At 38.3% G+C, this 25,131-nt stretch overlaps 4 protein-coding genes across 6 annotated transcripts; 2 read left to right on the top strand and 2 right to left on the bottom strand.

Moving 5' to 3' along the window:
• Positions 1 to 393: 393 nt before the first annotated feature.
• Positions 394 to 1,921, top strand: LOC113676524 (neuropeptide Y receptor type 6). The gene is made up of 2 exons (XM_027193187.2): positions 394 to 530; positions 721 to 1,921. Exon 2 carries the CDS (start codon positions 733 to 735, stop codon positions 1,786 to 1,788), a length of 1,056 nt encoding a protein of 351 aa, XP_027048988.2. The 5' UTR covers positions 394 to 530; positions 721 to 732; the 3' UTR covers positions 1,789 to 1,921.
• Positions 1,922 to 3,250: 1,329 nt separating this feature from the next.
• Positions 3,251 to 13,536, bottom strand: LOC113676526 (formimidoyltransferase-cyclodeaminase). Of its 2 annotated transcripts, none has more exons than XR_016179757.1 (13): positions 13,137 to 13,536; positions 11,942 to 12,070; positions 11,376 to 11,464; positions 10,437 to 10,616; positions 9,190 to 9,327; positions 8,120 to 8,251; positions 7,695 to 7,756; positions 7,191 to 7,317; positions 6,147 to 6,308; positions 5,501 to 5,558; positions 4,770 to 4,908; positions 4,246 to 4,341; positions 3,251 to 3,781 (listed from the first exon to the last, which is right to left on the bottom strand). XR_016179757.1 is itself a non-coding variant. In XM_027193188.2 (13 exons), exons 1-13 carry the CDS (start codon positions 13,534 to 13,536, stop codon positions 3,698 to 3,700), a joined length of 1,782 nt encoding a protein of 593 aa, XP_027048989.2. In that variant the 3' UTR covers positions 3,251 to 3,697. The 2 variants fall into 2 exon arrangements, 1 of the variants encoding a protein (XP_027048989.2); XM_027193188.2 differs by having other exon boundaries at positions 5,515 to 5,558.
• Positions 13,537 to 13,566: 30 nt separating this feature from the next.
• On the top strand, positions 13,567 to 20,220 carry LOC113676522 (RPA-related protein RADX). 2 transcript variants are annotated; one of them, XM_027193185.2, is made up of 6 exons: positions 13,567 to 14,519; positions 14,981 to 15,129; positions 16,487 to 17,089; positions 17,361 to 17,468; positions 18,828 to 18,971; positions 19,427 to 20,220. In XM_027193185.2, exons 1-6 carry the CDS (start codon positions 13,567 to 13,569, stop codon positions 20,137 to 20,139), a joined length of 2,670 nt encoding a protein of 889 aa, XP_027048986.2. In that variant the 3' UTR covers positions 20,140 to 20,220. The 2 variants fall into 2 exon arrangements, with proteins under 2 accessions (XP_027048986.2, XP_027048985.2); XM_027193184.2 differs by having other exon boundaries at positions 19,394 to 20,220.
• Positions 20,221 to 20,723: 503 nt separating this feature from the next.
• LOC113676523 (histamine H2 receptor) lies at positions 20,724 to 23,556 on the bottom strand. Its single transcript, XM_027193186.2, has one exon. It carries the CDS (start codon positions 22,950 to 22,952, stop codon positions 21,300 to 21,302), a length of 1,653 nt encoding a protein of 550 aa, XP_027048987.2. The 5' UTR covers positions 22,953 to 23,556; the 3' UTR covers positions 20,724 to 21,299.
• Between the last annotated feature and the right edge of the window lie 1,575 nt (positions 23,557 to 25,131).

Genomic DNA, 25,131 nt, shown 5'->3' with positions numbered 1-25,131 from the left:
TTCATGTTTATCTTCAGTTGCTCTTTCGATGATCCATGTAATGAAATAAAATTCTCAAGAGAATTCCTTAAAGCTATTCAGCAAGATAAAAAAAATATATAGTCACAGGAGTAACTGCAAACCATTTATAAGATTCTTTAGTGCTACGTTTTTTCCATCGGCCCATAGACCGATAGGACAAAATTGCTTACCACCCCCCACGCTAAGGGATTAACCCTCATGAATACACAGAAAGTGGCACCGTTTTCACTGCCTCCAAATCTGAGCTAGGATATTTCTAAATAGTTCTGACGAGGTTTGTTATTAATCGGTTAATACGAGGTTGCTTCGTAATTTGTTTTCCACGAAATAATGTTGTTTCAACCTGTGTTTGTAGGTTTGCTTGCACTACTTTAAACTTTATGGACCAGTTGCCAAGGCGACGAGATATGACGTCATGAGTCGTTAAAAATACGTTTTGAACGCGTGTGCCATTGTAAAAAACGGCGGCATGGAGATATGATCGAAAAGCCACCGAAACCGACTGAAAGGTAAGGAAGATAAAATTTTCCGGCAAAAGAGCCTTGGGGAACCATCGTTCCTTGTCTTGAACGTAGAAGGGTTGGTTAGTGTTGTCATGGTGCGAAAACCACTAAATTGTGAACATCAGGTAGGCCTGATTTTTGTTGGTCACTTGTCAATACCAATTACGAAACATTTTCCCTTACTCCCTATCGACAGACCTGTGCTGAAATGGAAAAAGGAAAAACTTGGTGGCCATCTCCTAACTGGACTTCAAACGATTCGTCACGCATGGGCCGTAATCAGACTGAAGCAATGGACCCTGTTTACGTGTTCACGCCCGCTGGAAACGCTGCTAAACATGTGCTCTGCTTAGTTTTGTCAGTCATTGGCACAGTAGGGTTAGTTGGAAACTGTTCGCTGTTTTACTTTCTTTGGCAGAAGAAAACCACAAGTCCAATCCAAAAGAGTCGTTTCGTGCGCAGTTTGAACTTGTATATGAGGAGTTTATCCCTCTCTGATCTCCTTTCTTGTTCCATGTCGCTACCCTTTCTATGCCTTCAAATTCTTTTCGATCTTATGCAGAGTGGGTGGCTGTGCAAGATGGTTCGCTATTTGAATTTCGTGTTTCCCGCTATTACGATAAATAACCTGGTTGTTATCAGTTTAGCGAAATATTTATCAACTCGTAAGAATCCTTACACGCTTGGAATCACCGCAGTCCGTAGGATGATCATTGGGGCTTGGATTTTAGGAATAACCACCATGTTACTTCCAGCAGCCACTTTCGACGGAGTTGCAGTGCGTCTAAATGACAGTCATTTTACAGTGATCTGCCGTTACAATCAGAACTTCTATCCTTTTCAAATAACCGCCGTTATTTTCCCATTACAATACGTCATTCCTGGCATTTTCATAACATATGTCAACGCGTGTTTGCTGAAGACTCTGTGGAATAGGACTGGAAGACAAATTCGTCATGCAAAGACCAGTGCCTTCAAAGCAAAACTTACAGTTACCAGAATCAGGGCAACTTATCTTCTAATTTCTCTTACATTTGCCTTTATATGCCCGTATTTTGTCTACATAGGCAACACTGCATACACCCAGATAATGAAACCGCAGCGCTCATTTTCAACAGATTACATTGTGCGTTATGTGGGTGGCAGTATTGGGGCATATTTCAGCAGTGCCTTAAACTTCATCATATACTTTGTCCAAATTAAGGATTTTCGCGCATATCTAAGAAACAAGTTCCGTTCGCGATGCATCAGGATCAACACGTAGTAAAGTAAACAGTTTGCTCTGTCGAGACAGAACAACCTGCAGGAAATTGAAAAATGTCAAGTAAAGAGGGTGAAGTGCATGAAAACTTAAATGTCCTGTGTCCTGTGACAATAGTTTCTTTACTTCAGTCGCCTTCACAGTGGCTTCACGTTGGTATTTTTGACAAGTCTTTACCTTAAATGTATGACGATCTCTACTGATATGAAGAAAAAAGAAATGATTGTAGGCTGTTCGTAAGATTTGAGTGTTACGCGATAGTCTTTTGGTACTTAGGTTAAGTAATTGTGCGCGCATACGGGACGAAAGCTCACTGTGGAAGGACATTTCTTTTATTAAAACAAAAAATCTAATAAGAACAAAAAATGGAATGTTCCGTACAGCTGCTTGTAATTCAGCCCAAACCCTCTGTCGATATGCCTAGCTTATTGATGCTGAATACAGGCAAGAAAAGACCATTTTCTTTCGCTGCTCGTTTCAGGCATTATCCTTGTTAGGTTTTTGCCTCTCTTAATTATGTCTAAAAGATGTTAAGGTTTATTAGTCTTGTTTTTGGAGTGCAAGAGTTCTTAGTTAATACTTCCTTTGTTATTTGAGCATTGTTCATTAAAAGATTGTTCGATGACCTGTCAAAACGATCGAATTGTTAGAACTTCATTCGAAAGCGGATGTTACAACAAGAACAACTTAGATATTGAATGCATGATCAAGAATATACTCTTACAATATATGAAAGCGATTTGTCGGCCGAAGAGCCCGACAAATGTTTGAGGTAAAGTTGAATAATTAAACGGATATTTTGAGAGCGAATTTCCTCTCCATCGAAATAAATGAAAAATTTATAACAAACTCAGCCAAAAGGTGAATCGAATAGCAACCAAAGATAAGGAAAAGGAAAAAAATCGAATCTACAGCTGTTAGACTGAACCTGAAAAAATGTAATTCTTAAAAATTGACAAAAAATTCAGTCTTGAAATACGAATGGCAGTATCAAGTCTTAGTTTTCCTAACCGAAAAAATATCCAAACCAAGCCCAGAGATTAATCTCAAATTAAAACTTTACTTAAAATTTTCCAGCTGGCTCAGGCGATAAAAATATAACCATCTTAGCCGGGAGGAAATGAGGAGGAGTGTGGGAAGGAGTAAATCATGGAGCAAATGTTGTCTAAAATATGACATACAATTATGTCCTCGGTCGGAAAAAGTAAAAAATTTTACTCAGATTTGCCAAAGCCGCTTTCGAACGTCTAGGCGTTTTTCCTTGACATTCCCATAACATCTTCTGGCTAAGCTCATCGCGGAAAGACACGACAAATTGTGTATTCTAGAGAGTTTTATAAATAGTTTTTGAGATAAGCAAGTTGCACCAGCATAAATAAAGCGAAATAGTTTTACTTTTCACATCTGACTTTAAAGTGAATTTAATCGAAACAACTTAAAGACGAGTTTTTAAGCGAGACCAGTGTTTAGGAAGCATAAATTTAATTGTGTCGTTGGCAGGTGTACAAAATTTCCATAAAAACGATACTATTATTTCATTAGAACATTTTTATCAATTCAAAACACAACTCCTTATTTTATTGAGAGCTTGAAAACTCTTACCTTAAACTTTTTACGTTTAACGGATTTTATCCACTCGAACACGGTGCCTAAGATAATAACTTAAAAATTTGACCATAATTTTTTTACTCAATGATAATTCTCTTTAAACGATCCCACGATTATCAATATGTATATTTTGCAACGAAGCAAGCCCAACGCAGATGTGGAGGAAAGGAGTAGAAGTACATTCACCAAATCAATAAGAACAGCCAAATATCTTCCTTGTCCCAGTTTGAAGTTGGGTGCGTTAAATCCTTTCGCTCTCTTGACCATCACACCCCAGTCTCATTCTATTACACAGGGTTGTTGTTTACTTTCTTTCCTCTAGGATCTGTAAGATTTCCTTGCATTTTTCTTGTGCAATTTCCAAAGAGGATTCCGCTTCGTGAAGAACCTACCGCGTAAAATAATGGTAATTTCAATGGAATAAAGCGCATCTTCGACCACGAAAAGACAGGCTCACTTGTCCCCAGGTGGTTAAGTTTATTGTAATTTAATCTAACTTAGCCATTCTATGTTTCTTTATGCCTCTTGCTAACCGAGTTTCACCTGCTTACTGAAAGTTTCGGACTGAATATGGAATAAACGTGGTTCCGTAATTTTTAATACAGACCAAGAAAACGAGGTTTTTAAGATATTCATCATCTAGGTTTAAAAAGAGGGGAAAGTTTTCAACTCAAACAAACTGTTGATTTCAGCGGGCCGTGTCGCTGAAGTGACAAACTATAACGCACGCACTAACTGAGAGACACAATAGCAGTCTCTCTTAACCTGTGTGTTTGGAAATCACTTTGAGTTGACTGTCAGTGACAATTTAATACTAATAAGTGCTGATGGTTGAGAGCGCATATTACTTACTTCTTTGTTAAAAGTTTCATCACTTATGTCCTCTAAGTTAATCTTCACGTTGTAGAATGCGCCCCACACGGCTGTCTCCAGACTTCGAGCCCCAACCTATGAAGCAAAACATATAATAAATTCTCGTCAGATACTCCGTTCTGTTACCAGGGCACCTAAGTCCAGCGCCCATATACCACTCCTACGTTGTACCTCCAACAATGGTCACAGCCGGGGATTGTGAAACTCTGCTTTGTGTATTCCGACCAGGCCCATCTCAATATGACAAAAGTTTGCATCTTGCTCTCATCTAACATTAAAAACGGGAAAAGGAGTTCCGCAAACTAAACTTTTATGTAGCCAGAAAGGGTAGCACTACTTTCAGTTTCGAGGAAGACATAGATATGCATAACTGTGCCATCCACTCAACCCCAATGTCCATTATTTCAAACGAAAAGTAAGATGAGAGTGCCCAGAAAGGGCAGATGGACATGCGTACATCCGCACTACTAGACATGTTCTCATACAAGTATTTTACTCCCTACCTGCAGATCAGACTTGCTATTGATATTTCCAATTTTAGCAAGCTCTACCATCGGATTCCACACCTTGGTAGCTGTTTTGATAACATTAAGAGGGACCTGAACAGCGGATTTGAGCCCATCTTGCAATGCCTTCTCACGTCTGAAATACCACACAAAAATAACAACAATATTGCAGTTATAGGTCCAAAATTCATTCCTAAAAAACATGCTGCAAGTTTTTCATTGCTTGTACGGGCAGTAGCAAGGTCTACAGGTGTAATAAGACACCAACAGCGGCATTTCAAAAGTCATCAAATTATCGAAAGACGCAAAGCAATAAGAACTGGTTGAGGAGCTTTAGAATATCGCTAGCAGATATCTATGCCAAACAGTCTGCAGCAACAATGGTGCTTGATGTTGATAAAGATAGTATCCAACATTAATATCAAGACCTACGATCGCTCAGGGTCATGTCAATAGACGTTCGAGCTAAAAATATCAGGTTGAGTTGTTCGAAACACGATGATCTCTAGTACAGGTTTAGCTGCCAAGGAAAGGCCAGTTTTATTATGCCGCTTGGTTAGGAACACAAAGAATTGCACTTGTACTGAAAATGAGACCTCCTTCATTGTCTTCCCTTGCAGATGGGTCTTCCTCTTTTAACTGTTGGCATTTTTGCAATTTCGTATCGATGATTTCAAATCAATGAATTCTAATAAAAGTTAATATAGGTAATACCAACAGTACAGAACCTTTAAAATCTTACATTTCCTCTTCTTCAGGAGTAGTTTTTGAAAGTTTCTTCGCTTCCTGAAAAGTTGAAAATTCATCATAAATTTGAAGAAGGTAAATTCAAATATTTTAAACAGAAATACGATCCTCTCATAAAGAAACAATCATGTAGCTAGGCTGTTCCTCTTGTAGAAAACGATGAATTTTTGTCCCCATTATTGCAATTATTCAAGTATCCCCAACATTGCTCATTTAATTTCCCTTTCAACATGTCGTAAAGATTGAACTCCGAAGATTAGAGGAAAAAAGGAATCAGCTTTGTCGAAGAAGAAAAACAACGTGAGACTTGTGACATATTTTCATTCGTTTGCATTGACTATCATCAACACAAGGGCATATGAGCCATAAATGAGCGAATCTCGTTGCTTTTCATTAATTTGAGCAGGATACAAATAGAAGAGTGTGTGTCAGTTGATGAAAGGACGAAAGAGTAAATGAAAGTACTCGTAAATTGACAAAAGGATACGAGAGCTGTCGGGAGTACATAACAGCTTTTGAGAGCACACGAGAGCCGTCGAGAACACACAAGAGCGGTCGAGTACAAACGAGTACAGCCAAGGATACGACTTGTAAAAGAGCGCGAACATAATATAAATTCAAATTTACCATGAATCCACTGAATGCATTGGTGTCCGCATCAATCATTGGAATTAAATCAAACATTGCTTGTCTTAGTGGAGGAATAAGTGTCCTCATCTGTGAATCCAACGCTTCGAATTTCTTGTTTCCGTACGATAGCCAGCCAACCATAGTCGCCAGTGCAGCGCCCTGCCAAAAACAAATAAACAAACAAATTCAAACAATAAATTTTAAACAACAAAGAAGAACAACGAAGAGCCTCTGGGATCATTAAAAAATATGCCCTTTCCCGACTTTACCCTTTAAGTTAAAGTTGAATGTTAACATAAGCAGGGAGTCGAGGCCATCGAAAAGCTGGCTCTACCAAGAATCAGTGTGAACCTTATCAGTGCGATTTCAACTGAATTGCTGTAACTATCATCAATGTCGCGCCACGTTTTTCAATTTTGCACGGTTCGAATCGCCTTGATAATAACAAACACCAATATGTTTAAAAAGTATTTGGCAGCTACTTTTCATTAATAAACCAAAGCATGTCTCAATACTCCAACGATCTTCAGTTCTTTAGTTGTGATTGGGACTCACAATCTTACGCGCATCTTTTTTCCTTCAGTTGTTCTCCTTCACCACGCTTTCCGAAAAATCTCAAGCAATTTACATTCCTCTACCAAGGTCCTAAAATTTGGAACTCTCTTCCTGTTTCAGGCACTCGTTCATCAAATCTTTTTAGCTTTAAGACGAGTTTTTTACTTTTACTTACTTTAATTCACTTAAATAAACACTGAATTAGCCGAGCGGCACATTCGCAGCACTTGTTCTTTATTAAATATATTGTTGTAAGTGAGGAGGCCTCCCCATAAACCCGGTGGCTTCCTAGGTCTGCTCGCCTTCTAAAGGCAGATAAACGATGATGATGAGAATGATGACTCTTTAGATTTCAGCTCCATCAGTAGCGCTAACCATGAAGTAATGGAAGACAGGAGAGGGAGACTATGCCCTGTTTTCTCAGGATGAAACAGGAATTAACTTAATAATACATTCAATCGACCAATCACTGTTTGCAAGACGTACCATAGCAGCAATCGCCGCAGATGCGGATCCTCCCCCTGGAGCTGATGATCGAGATCCTAAGCTGTAGATAAACTGTCGGAAAGGCATCGACACGAGAGGTCCATCTTCTACATCACCAACCATGTATCTGACAGTAGATTTAAATAAGGAATGCGATTAGGCGAAAGAGAAGGATTCAACACTGTGCCAAAAACACGCGGCTCAGTGACTCAGTTTGTTGATGGGATTCAAGGAATGGAATGCAATTGGTGTACTAAACCAAAAACTGTACCTCCCTTAGAACAACTCACAAAGCACCTTACATACTTACATACCGTATAAAGCTCACCCCTCGTTTTCGCTTTCATTTTCACCCTTCAATCAATGTAAGTAATACCCAATAAGCCGCCAGCTGATCAGGGTCGTGTTTCCTATTACTGTTATAACAGTTTTATCAATTGCAACCAACATGTCCACTCAAAAACACATGGTTCTTCATGTGCGTATTTCACAAATTGTACTCACTCGATTATTCTTGTTTTAGGATCAAATGGAGTGATTGAGTTCAATCCTAGTCTCTCTATCACCTATAAATGGCAAAAAAATGTTTCAAGGCATACAAAAATGAACACTACGCATCATTAAACGAGATGCAAATTGGAGGTAGGTTTTCTGCAATCCAGTGATTATAAAATTGCTTATGGTTTGAAGACCTTCCCCTAAACCTTGCCTACACTAGCTTTTGTATTAATTTGGATGTAGTGATTTTTTACAGCGTTTTGATTGTGTAGGATTCTGTTTTCACTACAAAACCGGTTCCAAACTGTCTACTTTAGCCCAAGATAGGCCAATTGTAAATACCAGTCCAAAGGGCAAGCTGGATTTCAACTTTACCTCCCACAAGCTCTGCCTACATATCAAATTTCAAAATATCATGTTTAGCTACCTACCAAACGAATTTTTTGATCTTCACCTACAATAAAAAGATTTTCTTTCTGAATGTAGAAGTCAGCTGTCAATAACATGGCTTCCAGGGGAACAAGACCCACAATCTGAGATCCACAAACAGCAAGCTTCAGTTCCTACAAAGAAATGACAATACCCTTCTGCAGTTAATTCAATCTCCCTTACTTTGTTGTGAGAACAAGTCGGTTCCGAAATTGTCTGCTGTTCAAAATTTCTTTTTTAGATATTGTAAACTCTTAATTACAAGTAGTTGTAATTATATCGCAACCTCTGGTAAGATGGGCCTTTCCACCTGTTTGGGATTGCCCAATTTTCTTTAAACACAAAAGGCAAAACAAACTAACAAACAAATAAAAATACAAACAAAAAACTTAAAAGAAAGGAATAACAAATGAAAGGAGCCCACTTTCAATAATCACAGTTATTCACTTCAGACCACTGGATAATTATCAAGTGATAAATGATGTTCTTCAGTGAATGATAAAGGCATACATGGAGAAAAGAAACTCCAAGTGCTCTAAATAGGAGTCTAACCTAGGAGTTCCTGATTAGTTCTTCAAATGCTCTACCACTGAGCTACCAATAATAAGAGACTTGTGGTTGGCTAGGCTGTTTAAATATGTCCATCATGACACACTACCTACATACTGCTAGGTAAAGAATGTTGAATGTGATGCTTTTGCATAGAGAAGATGATAAATTTGAAGCCTAGTTTTTCAGGTGAAAGATGATGTTATTTAGTGAATTAAACAGGCAATAGTTGGAGAGAAAGAACACAAGTGCTCCCAATAGTAGCCAAACCTAGGACGTTCTGATTAGTACTTTGGAAACTCCACCACTGAGCTATAGGTCTGAAACTCATAACTAGGACCCTTGTGACAAACTTCCTGCATACTGATAGCATAGGATCATTAGATAAATATCGCCTCCATTTCAGCTTTTTTTTTTTTTAGTATTCTATGGTCAATAATTTTCACAGTGTCATGAAACTTTAAAGATAATGTCAGTGCCAAATTAACAGGATCAAAAAACAACTGATTGCACCAGTCCATACCCTTGCATCATTCACACATTCTTCAAAGGCAGTGTGCATACCAGCTTGACGATAGTCCAGAAGATTTAAAGACACTTGTGCTATATTTGCTTCTTCCAAATACCAGCCCATGCCTTGGCATTCAGAAAGGCGACCTGGCTGTTGTGAATAAGAGAAACATTCAAAAGTTGAACATTTATCTGGTAATGTTTCACTTTTTCATTTCATTTCTCTTGCCCAACAAAGAATATACTGTTTTTCATTGTTTGTATCTCCAAACTTAAAGCTCAGCTCTTTGACTCAGAGTCATAAAACCAGAGCCATAGTAACCACAACAGTCAATATGCATTTGTCAAAGACAACGCTTACCAATCTAATCATTGTGAATGTGACATGTACATCTTAAACGGGTTATCAGGCATTCTTCAGAATGTTTCAATTTGCAAGTATCACCTCTGCTCTGTCATTCTGTCAATATCTTTGCATGATTACACTGCTGAAGCATACGCATAGCTAAGGGGGTGGGGATCCTGGGGTGTTCCTCTCCCCTTGTGAGCCTTTTTTTTAGCAAAAAACCTACAATATTCAGGTGGCAAACACTGGAGAGCCCTCTGTTCAACACATGTGATCCCCCCTCTCATCACTCAATGAAAAATCCTGGCTACACCTGTGAAGAAGGCTTTGTCTTCAAAGATATTTCAGAAGTTCCCTCATACTGCCAATATACCACTTTGTAAATTAAAACTCAGTCACATAAGTCGTGATAAAGAATGATGTAATGTCTTATCTTATTTGTTCGAAAATCATTAGTGGTCTTTCAATGAAATCTAAACCTAGTCACAGCTGTTCGAGAACAATAGGCACATTTTCAAAATGATAAAATGGCTGGTTCACAAATCATGTTTAATTAAACTCCTAATTCACATTTAAATAAGAAAATTTTTCTTGTGGATTTCAAAAGATCTATCATCTTTAATCACGATTAAAGAATTAAAAAAGTCCATTGAAATCACTATTCATGAGAAAAAAAATTGCCCAATCACACTTCACATAAAAAGTATAGGGGGGACCCACATTTCAGTCTTAAATTAAGTTACAATGACTGTGAACAATCAGAACAATCTCATTAACAAAGGTGAATGAGATGTAGATAAACTCAATGTAATTCATAAATACAACTTGCTCAGGCATCAAATGACAGGAAGTACAGTCTGTAAGTTAGGTAAAATCAAAATTAAATGGAAAAAAAAATCTCACATAATTTTCACCTGATCGGGACCTCTGCCTTGTGTCCTCAGATTCAGTGCCAGTCGGTGAGCTTGCTCTTTTGTTCCCAAAATGTTAATATTGTAAGCAATCAAGAACTTCCTTGCTCCTGCAATGGTAGCTCCCCAGGTAGGAAGGAACTCAACTGGACCAAAGTCTGGCTTCCACTCTGGTTTTTTAATCTATTGGATGACATATGACTTGAGTTCATTTTTCATTAACTCCCATGAGTGACACAGTAATTTATTCCCTAAAGATCTCATTAAAAATGTATTTGAGATCTGATTGGTTCATTCAGGAACTAAGATACATAAAGTATCCTGTCCATTTTCAATTGGTGAAGTAGGTTTTTAAATTGGGATGTGTTATCAATACAATATCAAGCAGAAAAAAATGGAAATAAATATCCCAAACCAAATTCTCCAAACTACTATCAAAAGAATTGAATGGCAATGGTACGGTTAATTATTAAGAAGATCTTGGGAGTAGAAGAGTTTAAAACAGGTGGTGCTTTTTCTGGTTGCCTTCAATTTCATAATTTCCTGCAGGGTCAACTTTTTCTCAGACACATCTCAAAATTACTCAAGAAGCTCTAAGAAACATTGTATACAGCATAATAGAAAACTAGAAATGAATGCAAAAAAATTAAAATTTTAAGCCTCAGTTCCCCTTTAATGGACAGATAAACTCTTGCATCATACATAGAACACCAAGGCTTGATATAATAACTATACAAATATGACTTTTTTTCCTAAGATGGTTCATAGACATACAAGTCAGTCAAAAGGTTACCTCATTTTACTTAAATAGGCATAAAAATATTTCTTACAATAATCTAGTTCAGATTTACATGTATACTATTTAATATATAGTGGGATAGTTTAGATCTTATTTTAAGATATAAGCACAGTGTAACATTTCAAGTTGTAAGGTGGAGTTACCTTTTCAGCAAGTCCTTCATACTCCCCTGCCCTAATTTGAGGGACAGTTTTTCGATGTTCTGTATTAGACGCATATCCATACAAATATACTAAAAGGAAATAATTAAAAACTTTCTTAGCAAGGTTTCCTTCCAGAAAATCAAGTCTTTCAAATTTACTTTGTTTTCTGATTTTCTGTTCTCACTTTATCAACCCTTATTTTTTTACCCCTAAAAGTGACTTAGCAATAATTTCTTCTTGTAATATCATCCCTGAATAACACATTGTAAAGGTCATGAGAATGAAGGAAATGATCAACAACTAAAGAAACTCTTGATTGTTAAACAAATTCCCCTTATCAGCACCTTACAAAATTTGTGTAGAACATTTTGGAAATCATTAGACTGTGATGTTCAGGTTTATATTCAGTGTACATTTACAGCTATACAACTTTGACTTCAAAATTTAAGAGTTGATTGACAATTTGCTCATAGCAACTATTGTTATCAAACTATCATTAACAATCCATCTCAGGCAACTCACAGTATATCTCATAATATCAATTTGTTATAGAAATTTTGAGATACCTGGTATTCCAAGCTCTATAGCTGCTCTCTCTCCAAATACTTTTGCACACTGAACACAGTCATCCATAGTTACACCCTGGACAGGAATAAAGGGGCAGACATCTAAGGCACCAAGCCTTTTGTGTTCTCCTGGAAATAAAAGTGCTTCTATTTTAAGATAACAGGAAACTCCTAATCATGATAAAATAATATAAATTGTAACAAGTTTAGTCCTGTGAGAGCCAATATTTGTCAACATCACCAAAAGTTATCCATTTCCTGTTGAAATAGAACAAATGAGAGTATTCATACTTCCCCTTGACAAGCTTCAAGCTCAACAAAGGTCTCCCTTCACCCCCTCCCCCATTCCAGAATTTTGCCATATATTTTCTAAGACAGATTTCCTGACAGTTCGCCCCTTAGGTAGCTACATGTTTCACCACTCCTCCTCCACTACTCCCTTCCCCCTCCTCACTCTTATAAAGTTGCTTGACAGGTTTTACCTGTGAGAGAGAGATCACAAAGAAAACATGTGCAATTTCAGATTGTATGTGCAACAAATAGAATTCAAATGGCACTTGCTGATACTTTAAGAAATATTTAAATTGCATAGAGAATTTTGAAAATTATTACATCCAGTAAACTAGTATCAGATTGTAATGGTCACTGATAGAAAAGGCGAGGTTTGTCTATAAACCTCATTAATTATACATACCCGCATCTATGATTGTGAGCGAGTTTATTTGGACCTAAAACAATCTCACTCTGTAAATGTATGCATTATATTCTACAAGCATCAATTCAAGATTGTAGGATCAATGCCACTTTATTTTTTAAACATTTTCTCAATTAATCTGGACAGGAAATGAAGAAACTCTTAATATGACTTGCTACAATATAGAAATAATTTTCAACCCTTCAATTCCCAAGATATGATTGTCAATTCTCCCCTTTAGCTGCTGCACATCTGTAAATTAGTGGGAAGAAATGGGTATCACATCAAGATATAAACTTTTACCTGATAAGTTTGAGTATTCTTATTACCTGCTTGTTGAATTATGTATGGATATTATAGGGAGAAGTTTTTAGTTAATCACTTCTGGGAATTAAGGGTTCACGCGATCATTTTTTGACACTTCATACTCAAAATTAATAATTACTATTCGCTTTACATTCACGATAAAAAAAAAAACTTAAACCAAACAAATAGCAGTACCTTGGTGACTTGTCATGTCAATCAACTGCATTGCCATTCTTGCTCCATTCAAAGCTCCTTCCACCACACTCTCAGGCGAACCGACAAATGTGTAAACAGTCCTGTTTGTGGACACGCCTGGATCCACGTCAAGAAGTGAACAACCATCAACAGAAGCAATAGCTTGTGCTATGGCGTCGATCACCTCTTTGTTTCGTCCTTCGGAGAAATTTGGAACACATTCAACGATACGAGCCATAATTTCTTTGTTTACAACATTTGCGTCGATGTTGATGAAGACTAAGTCGAGCCGAGTGTCACGAAACGCTTTTATCCAGGCGTTATTCGTGACGCGTAATAGTGTCTGACGTCGGCCTGGGTATGAGGTCGTTTGAAAAGGAGGAATGGCGTTGGACTCCATCCAAACGTTCAAGTATCAATTCAGTTGAAGATGCTTACTCCCGGCTGTATTTCACGGATAAAAACCATTGCAGGCAGAGATGAAATGCGGGAAGTATTTACGGTGAAAGTCTTGGACATCTTCAGATACATTGTTGATAGGAGCTTTCCAATTCTAGACCCTGATTTTACTGATGCTTTCGACATTGTCATTACTGATGGTCGTTACAAGACGAAATGCTTGTTGTCAACCTCTTTAAATTCGCTGGTTTACGAGAACAAACTGCGAGAAAACTCTGTTGTGACTGTCACCGAATGGAGTTCTTTGATCGACGAAGAATCGTTGGAACAAGTACCTTTCGTCATTCTTCAAAATATTCAAATTTTAAATTTGGCCTCAGAGAATTGTGGTGTAGTCCGAGAGGAAATCCAATTTTGCGAAGATGCAGCACCTAATGAAAAGCAAGAAATACCACTGGCAGCTTCTCGCGGTTATTATTTGCCGTTATGGAACGACGAAGACTGCTTTGGAGAGAGGTGGTTTAGTGCTCCAGATTTGCAGCTTGTCAACCCTATAACCAATGCAATCACAATTCATGATCTTAATATGTTTTGGAAAGCTCTTCCGCGTCCATTTCCAGCACTTATTGGGAGAGTGGTTAGCAAAACTAGGCTGAATCACTACGGAAAAGCTTCGGACGAGAAGAGAAGGTATCCCTATCAAGCGTACCTTGAACTTGAGGATCGCACTGCGACGGTTTCTGTTTGCATTTGGAGTTCGTTTTGCGTGCTTTTGTATAACTATCTACACGTAGGAGACATTGTGGCCCTCTTGAATTACCGTATAAACCGAAGGTTCAATCAAAGAAGTAACGCAGTCTACAATACAAGTGCTTCCACGAGCATCGAGATATCTGTGAATCCTACTAACCCAACAGCAGAAGTATATAAACTGGCACCGAACGAGCTTGGACCAGGATGGAGGTTACCTGGTGTACCCTATAGGTGAGAAATGTTTAAAACTAGATGGAAAAAAGAAATTATAAAATACTCTTTGAAATTTTTTTTCATCGTGACCCTTTCTTTGATCTGTTAGGTTTTTTTTTGCAGTAGTGCGATATTCATTAACATACCTCTAATGACAATGGTTGGCAAAATCTTTTGGAATAGTCGGTTGAAATCTCAACCAAGACTGCAGCTAACTATTTGTAAGAGGCTCTGTCAACAATCAGTCAACTATAAATCAGATATCAGTGGACTGTTGGTCAACTAATCGTCAACACTATCCACAACACACATCATTCATCATAGTTTATTGTTAATTCTTGTTTTGGTAACAACATAACAAACTGATAAATGTGTTTGTGTATGATTGGCAGGAAATTTATTCTGTTTACATCTAGCCACTGCAACAATCCAATGCCCAGAGATAAGCAATTTTTTTGTTTCTGATGAGTTTCTTGCAGATTTATTGAACGGAGGTCACTTGCAAACTACTGTTCAGGCTTAATATGTGATGTTGTGGGAGTTGTGATGTTTGTCAGCCGAGACAGCAGAAAAAGAAAGGGGAACAAGTCGTCTTTCTGGACCAGTAAATGGGTGCACCTGCTAGATGGTAAGAGGATGCAAGGCAGTCTCTTTTGCTGTATTTGCCTAAGTTACTGTACATGTATGTTCACTCTAGCTTGGTTACAAAATTTATAAAGAGTTAGTTTTTCTTCCTTCTTTTTGTCAGAACTTCAGGTTGATTAGTACAGCTAGGTGTTTATAATTATAGACTAATTGGGGTTGTGTTCTACTGGAAATTGTCTGTTAAGGGTGACTACCTTTTATTGTTTAGCAACTTGTACAACTTGAATATTTTATTACTCAGTTGTTTCATAATCAAGGGAACCCTTTTTCCTTGTGTGATGTTACATGCTTTTATTTTTAAACTGCTAACAAGCAGGAAATGTATTATGACATAGTATGGGGTTGTGTTGAACAAAATGAAAAAAGAATTGTGGAAATTGGTCACAATTTGGAAGAATTATGGATTATGTGGTAAAAAAATGCTACACTTAAGAAGCAAAGGCAAAGGGCAAGAATTAAGGAAGACCCTGTCTGTCTTGCTGAAGCACATCAGAAAGATAGAGAAAGAAAGAAAGAAAAAGAGTAGACAGGCAAGGAAGGAGTACCTTGAGCACCAGCATTTATTAAGAAGGCAGAAAGAGAGAGAAAAAAAGCTTGAGACGAAAATTTTTAGGGAGAAGATAAAGGAATCCCAGCTAACACAGTAGGCCAAACCTGGTAGATCATCAGTGGTGAAGAAACGAGAAGCCAGAAAAAATGCTAATAAAAGGAAGCACATAAAAATATGAAACAAGAGGTTTGAGGAAATGGAAAAACAAAATGAGAAAACTGTTTTCACTGTATAGGATTGAATGTTTGTTGCTTTCATTGAATATTTTCCACTGCTTTTGTAGTTACATTATAGTTTTCCAAATAAATTTCTGTTGATGTAATTAAAATTGAAAGATAAATGTTTTTCTGTCACAAATAGTGCTCCTACATCGCTTACCATAGGGACATGTGAAAACTAGATGCATTATAGACAAAATTTTACATGAAGAATGTATCAGAAATGAAGAATGTAGTGTCCATACCCCCCTTAAAGGTCATTCTAAAGTGACCTCTTTAAATGGAAGTAAGGCAGTTTGTGCAAAGATATTTCAGGATGGTACACTCAGGGAATAAAGCTACCTACAGATTACTTTTATTTCTTAAAACATGAAATTATATTTTTGACCCATTCCTGACCTCAAAAATGTACCCTTGATTGTGAAACAGCTGAATTTATTACATCACTACCCTTAGGCACTTAGTGGTTCTTCTTAAACCACAGCTTTGTTAAACTGTTATAGACAGTACTCCAATCTGACACGAGTATAACATTTCTTGTTTGACTGAGTAGTTCTCCATTTGTACTTTAGGTACAAGCTCTGTGCCATTTATTCTCCATCTTTATGCTTCCTCACAACCCCAAGTCTTTGATGCCATCACACCAGGAACGGTTCTCGTTTGTGCACGAATGCTGCTTAAAATTGAGGCTCAGGCATCGAAACACCGCAAATTATGCTACCTTACAACAACTAGAGAATCACAGGTTTACCTTTTGAGACAGCCATTGGATGTGAAAGACAAACCCTTTACTGAAGCGGAAGCTGTAAATGAAGTCATCAGATGGCGTCAAACTACAGATGCTAAACAGCTTCTCAGAAAGTCTTGTGTGGGTGGGTACTATGACTTTCCACCCCTCCCTGAGTCTCTTGATTTGTACAAGAGAACATTTTCTCCTGAGGCACCAATGGGTCTAATAACTACAGTTAACCTTGGGTTTATTCTGAGAGAGGTTCATTTCAGAGAACACTTACGGCTGCACATTCAGGGCATAGTTGTAGCCCTGGAGTTTGTTCCTGCAGTAAGCAATGAAGAAAGTTCGTGGCAGTCATCTGGGGAGATCAGCTGTTACCAGCTTTGTGAGACCTGCCACAGTGACAAAACCATCAGGGAATCCACTTTCACTGGCCAGTATGGTTAGTAGAAAACTATTATTTTGTTCACAAGTTTTTTTATCCTGTTCTGTTCAGCTTTTGACTCAAATCTATTATAATTAAAGTTATTGTGCAAGTTGGGAAATGTGATGGCTCAAAGGACAGGGTACAGAAGAGATTGGCACACTTTGGTTCAAGTACCAGATTGTGTTTTCACACGCAGCCCACTATTGCTCACATCATGCATTAGTCATTTTGTGAGAAAGACATGGGAATTGTAACAAAGAGTAGTGTTTTGTTTCTTTTCTTTCAGATGAAAATGGATCAATTCCTTCAAGCAGCCAAACCAGCAGGTCTGGTTCTAATTCTTTAAAGATGAGAAAGAAGACATCCAATATAACACAAAATGGACGAGAGAAAAGTAAGTGATTAAACATTTAATTCAAATTATGAAACTCTGAAGAAGTTTGGACTAAAAGAGATTTAGTCAGACATGATTTTTCTTGCACATGCATCCCACCTGTGTTAAACTCATGAATTTGAATGCTAATTATGCTCTCTTTAGTTTTAATTGTTAATATATTAAAATATTAGAGTGGATTGATGTTAGCATTTTGTTTCTTTTGTGCTTAATGTGGAAGCACAAAATTCTCATAGTGAGTAACAAGGAGTGATACAGCTAAGTGTTCCAAACGTCATTTTTTGTTCAACGTGAAAATAGTGTTCCTGCAGTTCTGACAACACCAGACTCATAGAACTGTCTTTTGACAGTGGAAACAAGGGAAGTAAGGTCAAGTTTGTTCAGATAACATATTAAGGTTGGATATCTGCAAAATCTCATTTCTCTACATTTTCTTGAATGGAGACTACTGGTAACTGGATATCCATATACTCACTTTCCCCATCCCCAAAAAGAATCAACGAGGCTAAACTTCAGCCATTTTTTCATGTCATTGTTTCACAAGCTCCTCCTCCCTTCAAATTAGCTTTTTTCCTAGCAAATTTGAAATAAGCGCTGCTGTCTATTTACCATCCTCTCTTTATTAGTGAATGCCCCATCTCTTTTTCCCTCTCTGTGAGGGTTCTAATGATTTATTGCAGCGCGAATACAGGTTTGTCCACATCACGCACATCTTTTAAACAGTACAGGAGATCAGTGGTTTTTCAGCAAACTTGTGGTCATGCCGTATCGAGATTTAGATGGAACACAAACTCTGTTATTGTGCTCATCAGTTTAATAAACCCCTTCCCCTTCCCCCTCGAAATAAATGCTTGGAACGCTCATCTATCCAACACAGTTATTATGTTACATGTGCGTGGAATGATATCATCGATTGCATCGACGCCTTTCTTGCACGTGGTGAAAACATTTTCTGTTGGCGTATGAAACTTCAATGTTTGCACAGCAAAACTTCAAAGTTTTCTTCCATTTGGGTTAAAGTTTACGTTGCCTGCTTACTTGAAAGGTTTTCGAGCTTGTTGATGGTTGTCGGCAATGGCGTCTGCTGGCAACGCACAAGGAAGAAATTTCAAATGTGTCGTATCCCTATCCACCGAATTACGAAATCAAGTGATAGATCTCGCACGGCTCGAAGTTTTGCTGTCAAAACACTTAAGTTTGATAGGCCAACAGAACCTGTCTGAATAACGTGCGTGCAGGGGTAGATACAATCGACGATATAACAACTGCTTGTTTGATAGGCCAACAGAACCTGTCTTAATAACGTGTGTGGAGGGGTAGATACAACCGACGATATAACAACTTCTTGTTTATCTATAGCATGGGATTCAGAGATCGAAGACGATTCTGAGTATGAAGTTGAAGTTGATTCAGCCCCTTCAAGTAGTGAAATGAAAGCAAATTCAAGCAAAGAATATCACATCGTCACCAGAAGAATTAATCCCAGAAGGAAGTGCAAGAAAGGTAATTACTGATTCATTTTATCAAATATTAGAAAGTTCTTAATTCGAGGAATTCAACTCAGTGAGTGATAAAATGCAAACCGAGGAAATAACATTAGCCAGTCAGAGGAAAGGAACAATTTTACAAGAGATAAAAACAAGCAAAATGCGTGAGGCAAACGTAAACGCGAATGATTATGTCGTTTTTGCATTGGTTTTGAATGATTGTTGTTAAAGACGCTATGAGTTTTCTGAACTTACTACATAGCGAAGTAAAGCAAAGCAGATCCATAGTACTTTCGACACGCTCTTGAAAATTGTTCTATCGCAGCATTTCTTTGTCCATGGGGAATTTACTAGTAAGCTTCGACTTTACTGATGTACCTAGCCCCAGTTCTCCTAGGTTGTGCGCAAACATTTCAAACATTTTTCTTCTTGTTTTACTTTCAAATGGTGTCGTTCTATCCTTTCGTCCAGTTTATCGTGGTCCAAAGAACGTTCGAATCAAGACGAGATCGCGTAAAGTTGGTACTGAGAAAATGATCTCCAATCAGAAACGAAAAGCAAAAAAGCGACTCGCTCATCCGCCAAAAAAAGCGAGACGGAAAGCGGTGTCAACAAAGCAAGCGTCCACCAGTGTAAGTAGAGAGGGGGGAAAGGTTTCAAAAGGCATTGAGCGGTCAGGAAAGAGAGGTAAAAATTCGTCAAGTTCTTCTGCTTCTAGCGAAGTAGTTAAATACTACCCATTCAGAATTATGGATCAATCGTGGACGCACATAGCGTCTGACATACCTTTTCTTGGATTGTGGAACCCAAGCTTGCACGAAAACACTCTTCCAAAACTTTGCAGTCGAGGACTCACGGATGTCGAAGTAGTACCGACTGCTGATCGGCAAGACTTCGTGAACGCCGAAGGTCACTGGAGGCTTATGATAGCGGGTCTCAATCGACGAGCGATCGTAAATGCGATATTTTTACCCCAGTATTCCACGACAAAGGAGGATGCAAGTGGAGAAAGCGACGTTTTTGTGACCGCTTTGGCAACGGGAGCCTTTCCAAACAGATATCCTGTGGAAAGGCTCTTAAATTACGCTTACGAGGAATTAAAAGAGCGAAGAATGGTATTTGTGTTGGACTTGTACAGTCACGGGCAAGATAAAGTGGAAATCGTTATCAATAGAGCTTACTGACTGTGATAGTGTCATAAATTTAGAACGAGTTTAAATTGTCGAGCTAAGTGGACAACAGTGAGATTAAATTTTTTGTAAGAATTGCTGGTACTTTTATTCTTCACTAGGCCCAAAAAGGCTGTAATAAGGAAACCTTGCAGTTTTGGTCGCACTCTGCGTGAACAGGCCATAAGCTATCTCGACCGAAAGGTCCGCTTTGAAGCCTCAGCAAGGTCATTTTTGTCGTGTTCAATGGCAAGAAAATTTACCCTTTCAGTAGATCTCGCCAAACTTTCTGGAACCCCACGAAATGTTAAGGGAGAGGTAACTTGTCCAGGGAGGAGTAACAACATTCGTAATCATTTCGTGCTACTGAAACTGACCGGGACAAGCGACAGGATGAGCCAGTTGTCTGAAAGCTGTCCTTAGCATTATCTAGATGTATATACTTCCACTCCAGAAATCTTTCCCTTTTCGTTACCCCATTCGCACAGAAACTAATCATATCGCTCATGTTGCAAAATAACCTTCCATCACTCCCCTCCCCTGACCCTAACCCTAGCCCTCTCCGTGCCGATTTCAAAATTGAACACCAGGTGTATGTATTTTCTGATATGCCACGTTAAACAAACTTTATTACTCCCTGGGTTCATACAAAAACATTGTATTGTGTAAAAATTTCTGATTACAATGAAAGTTGAATATTGGAACAGTGACAAAGATATGTTTACATAGACTACCCACTTCTTAAAAAGCTTTTATTTTGATTCGACGTCATAGCTCATATAAAAACTCAAGCGCAAAACAATTCAGCTACTGTTCTAAAAATACAAAGAATAACTCGAGGCGAAAATTCTCTAGTGTAAACATATCGTATGTTTTGACGTAGCAGCCCTTCGAAATCCTTCGAAACAAAACGCATTTCATTTTACCAAAACTAATTCTTACAATTTACAATTGTTTGTTCGTGCATAAGTGGAGCGAATTAATCACATTTTTCCCGTATATATGCCGCCAAAATAGTCTTATCCACTGCTCGCATAATTCTTTAGTATGCGTGTTTCCGTCTTAAGCAGTTGATATCCTTGAAATCCTAGTAACAGTCCTTGGCTTTGTAACTTGCTGGTAATCAAGGCAGCAGTATTTATAAAGGACTTCTCTATACATCCATTAGGGAAATGTTATTCAAATACATCAGATTTTCCTGTAGCTAAGGATATGTATTTACCTTGAGGACTTAAAGAACTTCTTTCGCCATTAAGCGTCTGGAAATGCACGCTGCAGTCGCTTTTTGAGCGATACAGATGACGACTCTTGAGTTTTTGTTTTTGCTGACTTACGGGTAAAAATGAAAAGCTTTTGCGTCGACTTTTCACGTCCTCTTTAGAGTTCTTGTTAGAGGCTTTCTCCCAAAGAAAATCTGTAGAATTCCAAAGAAACTTTCTTTCTCTTGTTGGAGATAAGTCAACGTAAGATGCTTCATTACTTCCAGGAATTCCGTTCTTTTTTGTTTCGTCGCTATTTAGAGAATCTCCATCTCGAATTTTCTCTGGATTATCCTGAGCAATCAATAGATCTTGAGCAGAATAACAACTTTCGTGAATTCCAGGCATTTCTTTGCTTCTAATGGTAAATTCGCTTTCTGTTTTGCATTTAGCGCCATCACTCTCGTCAGCCAAAACTTCTGCGAGCGTGTTTTTTCGTTCCAACGCCTTAGTAATTCCATTTACAGCAACATCGGGTATCTCATCGAACTGATTTTCACTTTCTGTACCTGCACGTCTTCGTTTGAACGTCAGTACTTCACTCTTCAGGCTCCTTCTTCCTCTCAGAACAGCTATAGAATCGTTTTCTTTCGAAGTTGCCTTGGCCAAGCAGCAAGGAAGCAATATGCTAAGGATTTGTTGGTAGCCTTGGCGGAATTCTTTCGTGCGGAGCGCGTATATCAAAGGATTCATCGCAGAATTCAAAAAACCCATCCAGTAGGCGGCGACGGAATAATATTTTGGCAGCTCATGCCCCACTAGAGTGGCGTAAATCGTAAGAACAGAGAATGGAGTCCAGCAGGCAAGGAATACAGCAAGTATTATAAACAGCGTTACTGTAATGCGTCTCTCGTTCAAGAAGGCTGATTTTTCCTCGCCAAAGGAATGACTTCGTACGCGTTTCGTATGAATCTTCACGGTTCGGAAAATTTTAAAGTACGAGAAATTCATTATTGCGAGCGGAATTACAAAGCCGCAAATGATAATGAACAGACAGTTTGTTAACTCACTGAGTTTGTTTTCACGAGGGACTTTGACAGAGCACTGTGTTCGCCCTTGAATATACTCGTAGCTGTTCCAACCGAGAATCGGTGTAAGCGCCGTCAGAAGTGCTTGCAACCAAACCCAGGCAACTGCAATTAGTGTCGTCTTTCTGGTGAATATTTTTCTTTGGGTAGGTTGGACTACTCCGATGTACTTGTGAATGCTAATAGCCGTTAGGGTTAATATTGAAGTGAGTAGAAAGAACACATTCAGAAAACCGTTTAACTGACAAAGCGAGTAGCTAAAGATCCACTCTTGCGTCACTGCAGTTATCAAGGAGAAAGGCATGCACAAGAGGGCGACGAAGATATCTGTCAAGCTTAAATTTATGATAAACATATGAGTTTCTGTACGGCGCAACTCCCGTCGGCGATAAACCACTGCGATAACAAGAAAATTCCCAATGATTGCGAGCAACATGATGCAAAATAAGACCGAGGCTTCTAAAATGCCAATCCACTTCGGATCCATGTCACTTTCGGACCGGGTTGCATTTGCGGTAGTGCCGTTAGTATTGTTTTCCATGTCTGTCGTCTGTCGACCTTTCTGGAGATGTAATACTAAAATGCGAGGGTTTTGCTCTTAATTTGCGTCCCACGTCAATGTTAAATTAAGTTTCAAGGCAGTGACATTTGACTGAAGTATCAACGTAGACTAACTAAGTCAATTGGTCGAACACTCGGCTCTTTTGTCTGATTTGACAGCAGGCAGTTTAGCGCGCGGAGCGAACCGGGTTTTTTGTTTGAACCTTCGAGAAACTTTGATAAATCTCATGTGACATTAAAACCCCCCAATCTGACAGATCTGTGTACACACTCCGTGAAAATATACGCGACAGCTGTATGCAAATGATTGTGTTAGAAACTAAACATTACTGGTTTAAGAATGAAATCCTCGATGATATGCGTAATTCGTGGGTCGGATATTTGAAAGGAAGAATTTAAGCTTCAAATCCATAAGGATCTCACGAAAATGTGGGTGAGTCATTGTCTGATTTTTGGAGGCTGTGAGTGGCAATTCACATTTCGAATGAATCCAATCTGTGCAGAAAAGAAGAAAAAAAGGAAAAAACGCCTACACTTATCGATTCCGATAATTGAATAATATGGGTAAAAAATAAATCTGCAAAACGGAACAATAGCATTGTTATCCCCCGAATTTCCGCCTGGGAGAGAAGTGCCTTATTAACTCGGCGAAATGTTTTCATTTTTCTTTTTTCCTGATCGATAAAGGCACCTGCTTAGCAACTTCGTTGTTAAACCAGTGAATCGGCTCATTCTCCAAGAGATCCAACACCTTAGAAAGCTCTTTACCCTCCCCTCGTACGACGAATCAGTCACAGGCCAGAGTAGAACAAATCAAACACAAAAGATGATACTTTATTGCTGCTTTTCATGTTGATGACCGGATATGCCCTGAATGATTGGTAGCAATTGAGACTAGCGAACTTTAATTCGCCCAGAATTAAGCGCCTTTGAATATCTTAACTGACAGGGGAAATGTAGAGAGTTGATTTCGATGTTTCAAATTAAAACACAAACATCGACTGTCAGAGCGCAGGAAGGATGATCAAACGCGAAAACATTTTAAGAACTGACAATAATTTACTAGGCTGGGTAATTTCGTCTACGATCAGATACGATAGGACACTGATGGCAATACATATTTTATGATTGCACCAATTTCAGTTTCTTCATAGTGTTCTATCTATTTAAGATGTTTTATCTCAGAGAAACCAGGTTTGTTGTGAAATGTTTCATGACAAACGAAATTACGAGGATTTGTCAGTGCTATTAGAAGAAAAAACAAAAGATCGCGAAGAAGATGCAGAAATATCAATCCGACAAATTAAAACAGCGTTAGAGATAAGTAATCTCAAAATCATATTACTACGGATGCGCTAGATGTCGAAGATGTGAAAATCCGATTGGAACTGACTTTTCTGAAAGAAAAATTATCTCCGATAGAGCACGAAAAATTTTTAATCAAATATTCGTGAAATCAAGGTCAATTTTGCTTTTTCACGATAACAGTACTTTCCACTTTTCTCTGCGATTGAGACTGACGCGTCATTTTGTCGCCGTTGTTAAATATCTTCAGCCGTTATTGATCAATTCTGGGCCGACAAATATTTAATTTTCAATTGCAAATAAGCCCTGTCAGAAGGAAAATGATCTCACAAGTCTCATTTCGATTCGACAAATACAAAGTAACATTGTAATTATCCAAGAGAAACTGAATTATCTTAATTGAATTGCTATAAGTTTCTCCTTTTCAAATAACGCTCGACATTTCAACCGAGATTGCGGCTTTGATTATACAGATTTCACGAGCCTGTCATTAAATATCGCCTGAAAATCTTGATTATTTTTCTTGTATGGCCAGTTTATTGGGGAAATTTTATTGCACTCCATCAAATCTAGGAAGGCTGACGCAAAAAAACGCTATTTCCCACTTTACGCCAACCGCAATTAGAACAGATTTAATACTGAGACTGTGCTGTGTCAGGCATTATACTCTCACGCGAAAAGGTAATTATCATTCCGTGTCGCGGAGTGCGGAAACCATTCTGAGCACACACAGGAGAAGGTATGGGACGGTACGTCAATAATGGTAATAGGACTAAGAGGAGTCCAATTTGGTCTGTTATCGTACTGGGCCCAGTTGCATAAAGGGCGGATAATGCTATCCTACAAATATGAAA

The sequence above is a fragment of the Pocillopora damicornis genome, chromosome 9 (genome assembly GCF_964200805.1).
Source record: "Pocillopora damicornis chromosome 9, jaPocDami1.2, whole genome shotgun sequence".
Taxonomy (NCBI): Eukaryota; Metazoa; Cnidaria; class Anthozoa; order Scleractinia; family Pocilloporidae; genus Pocillopora; species Pocillopora damicornis.
This window is presented reverse-complemented; position numbering and strand designations above follow the sequence as displayed.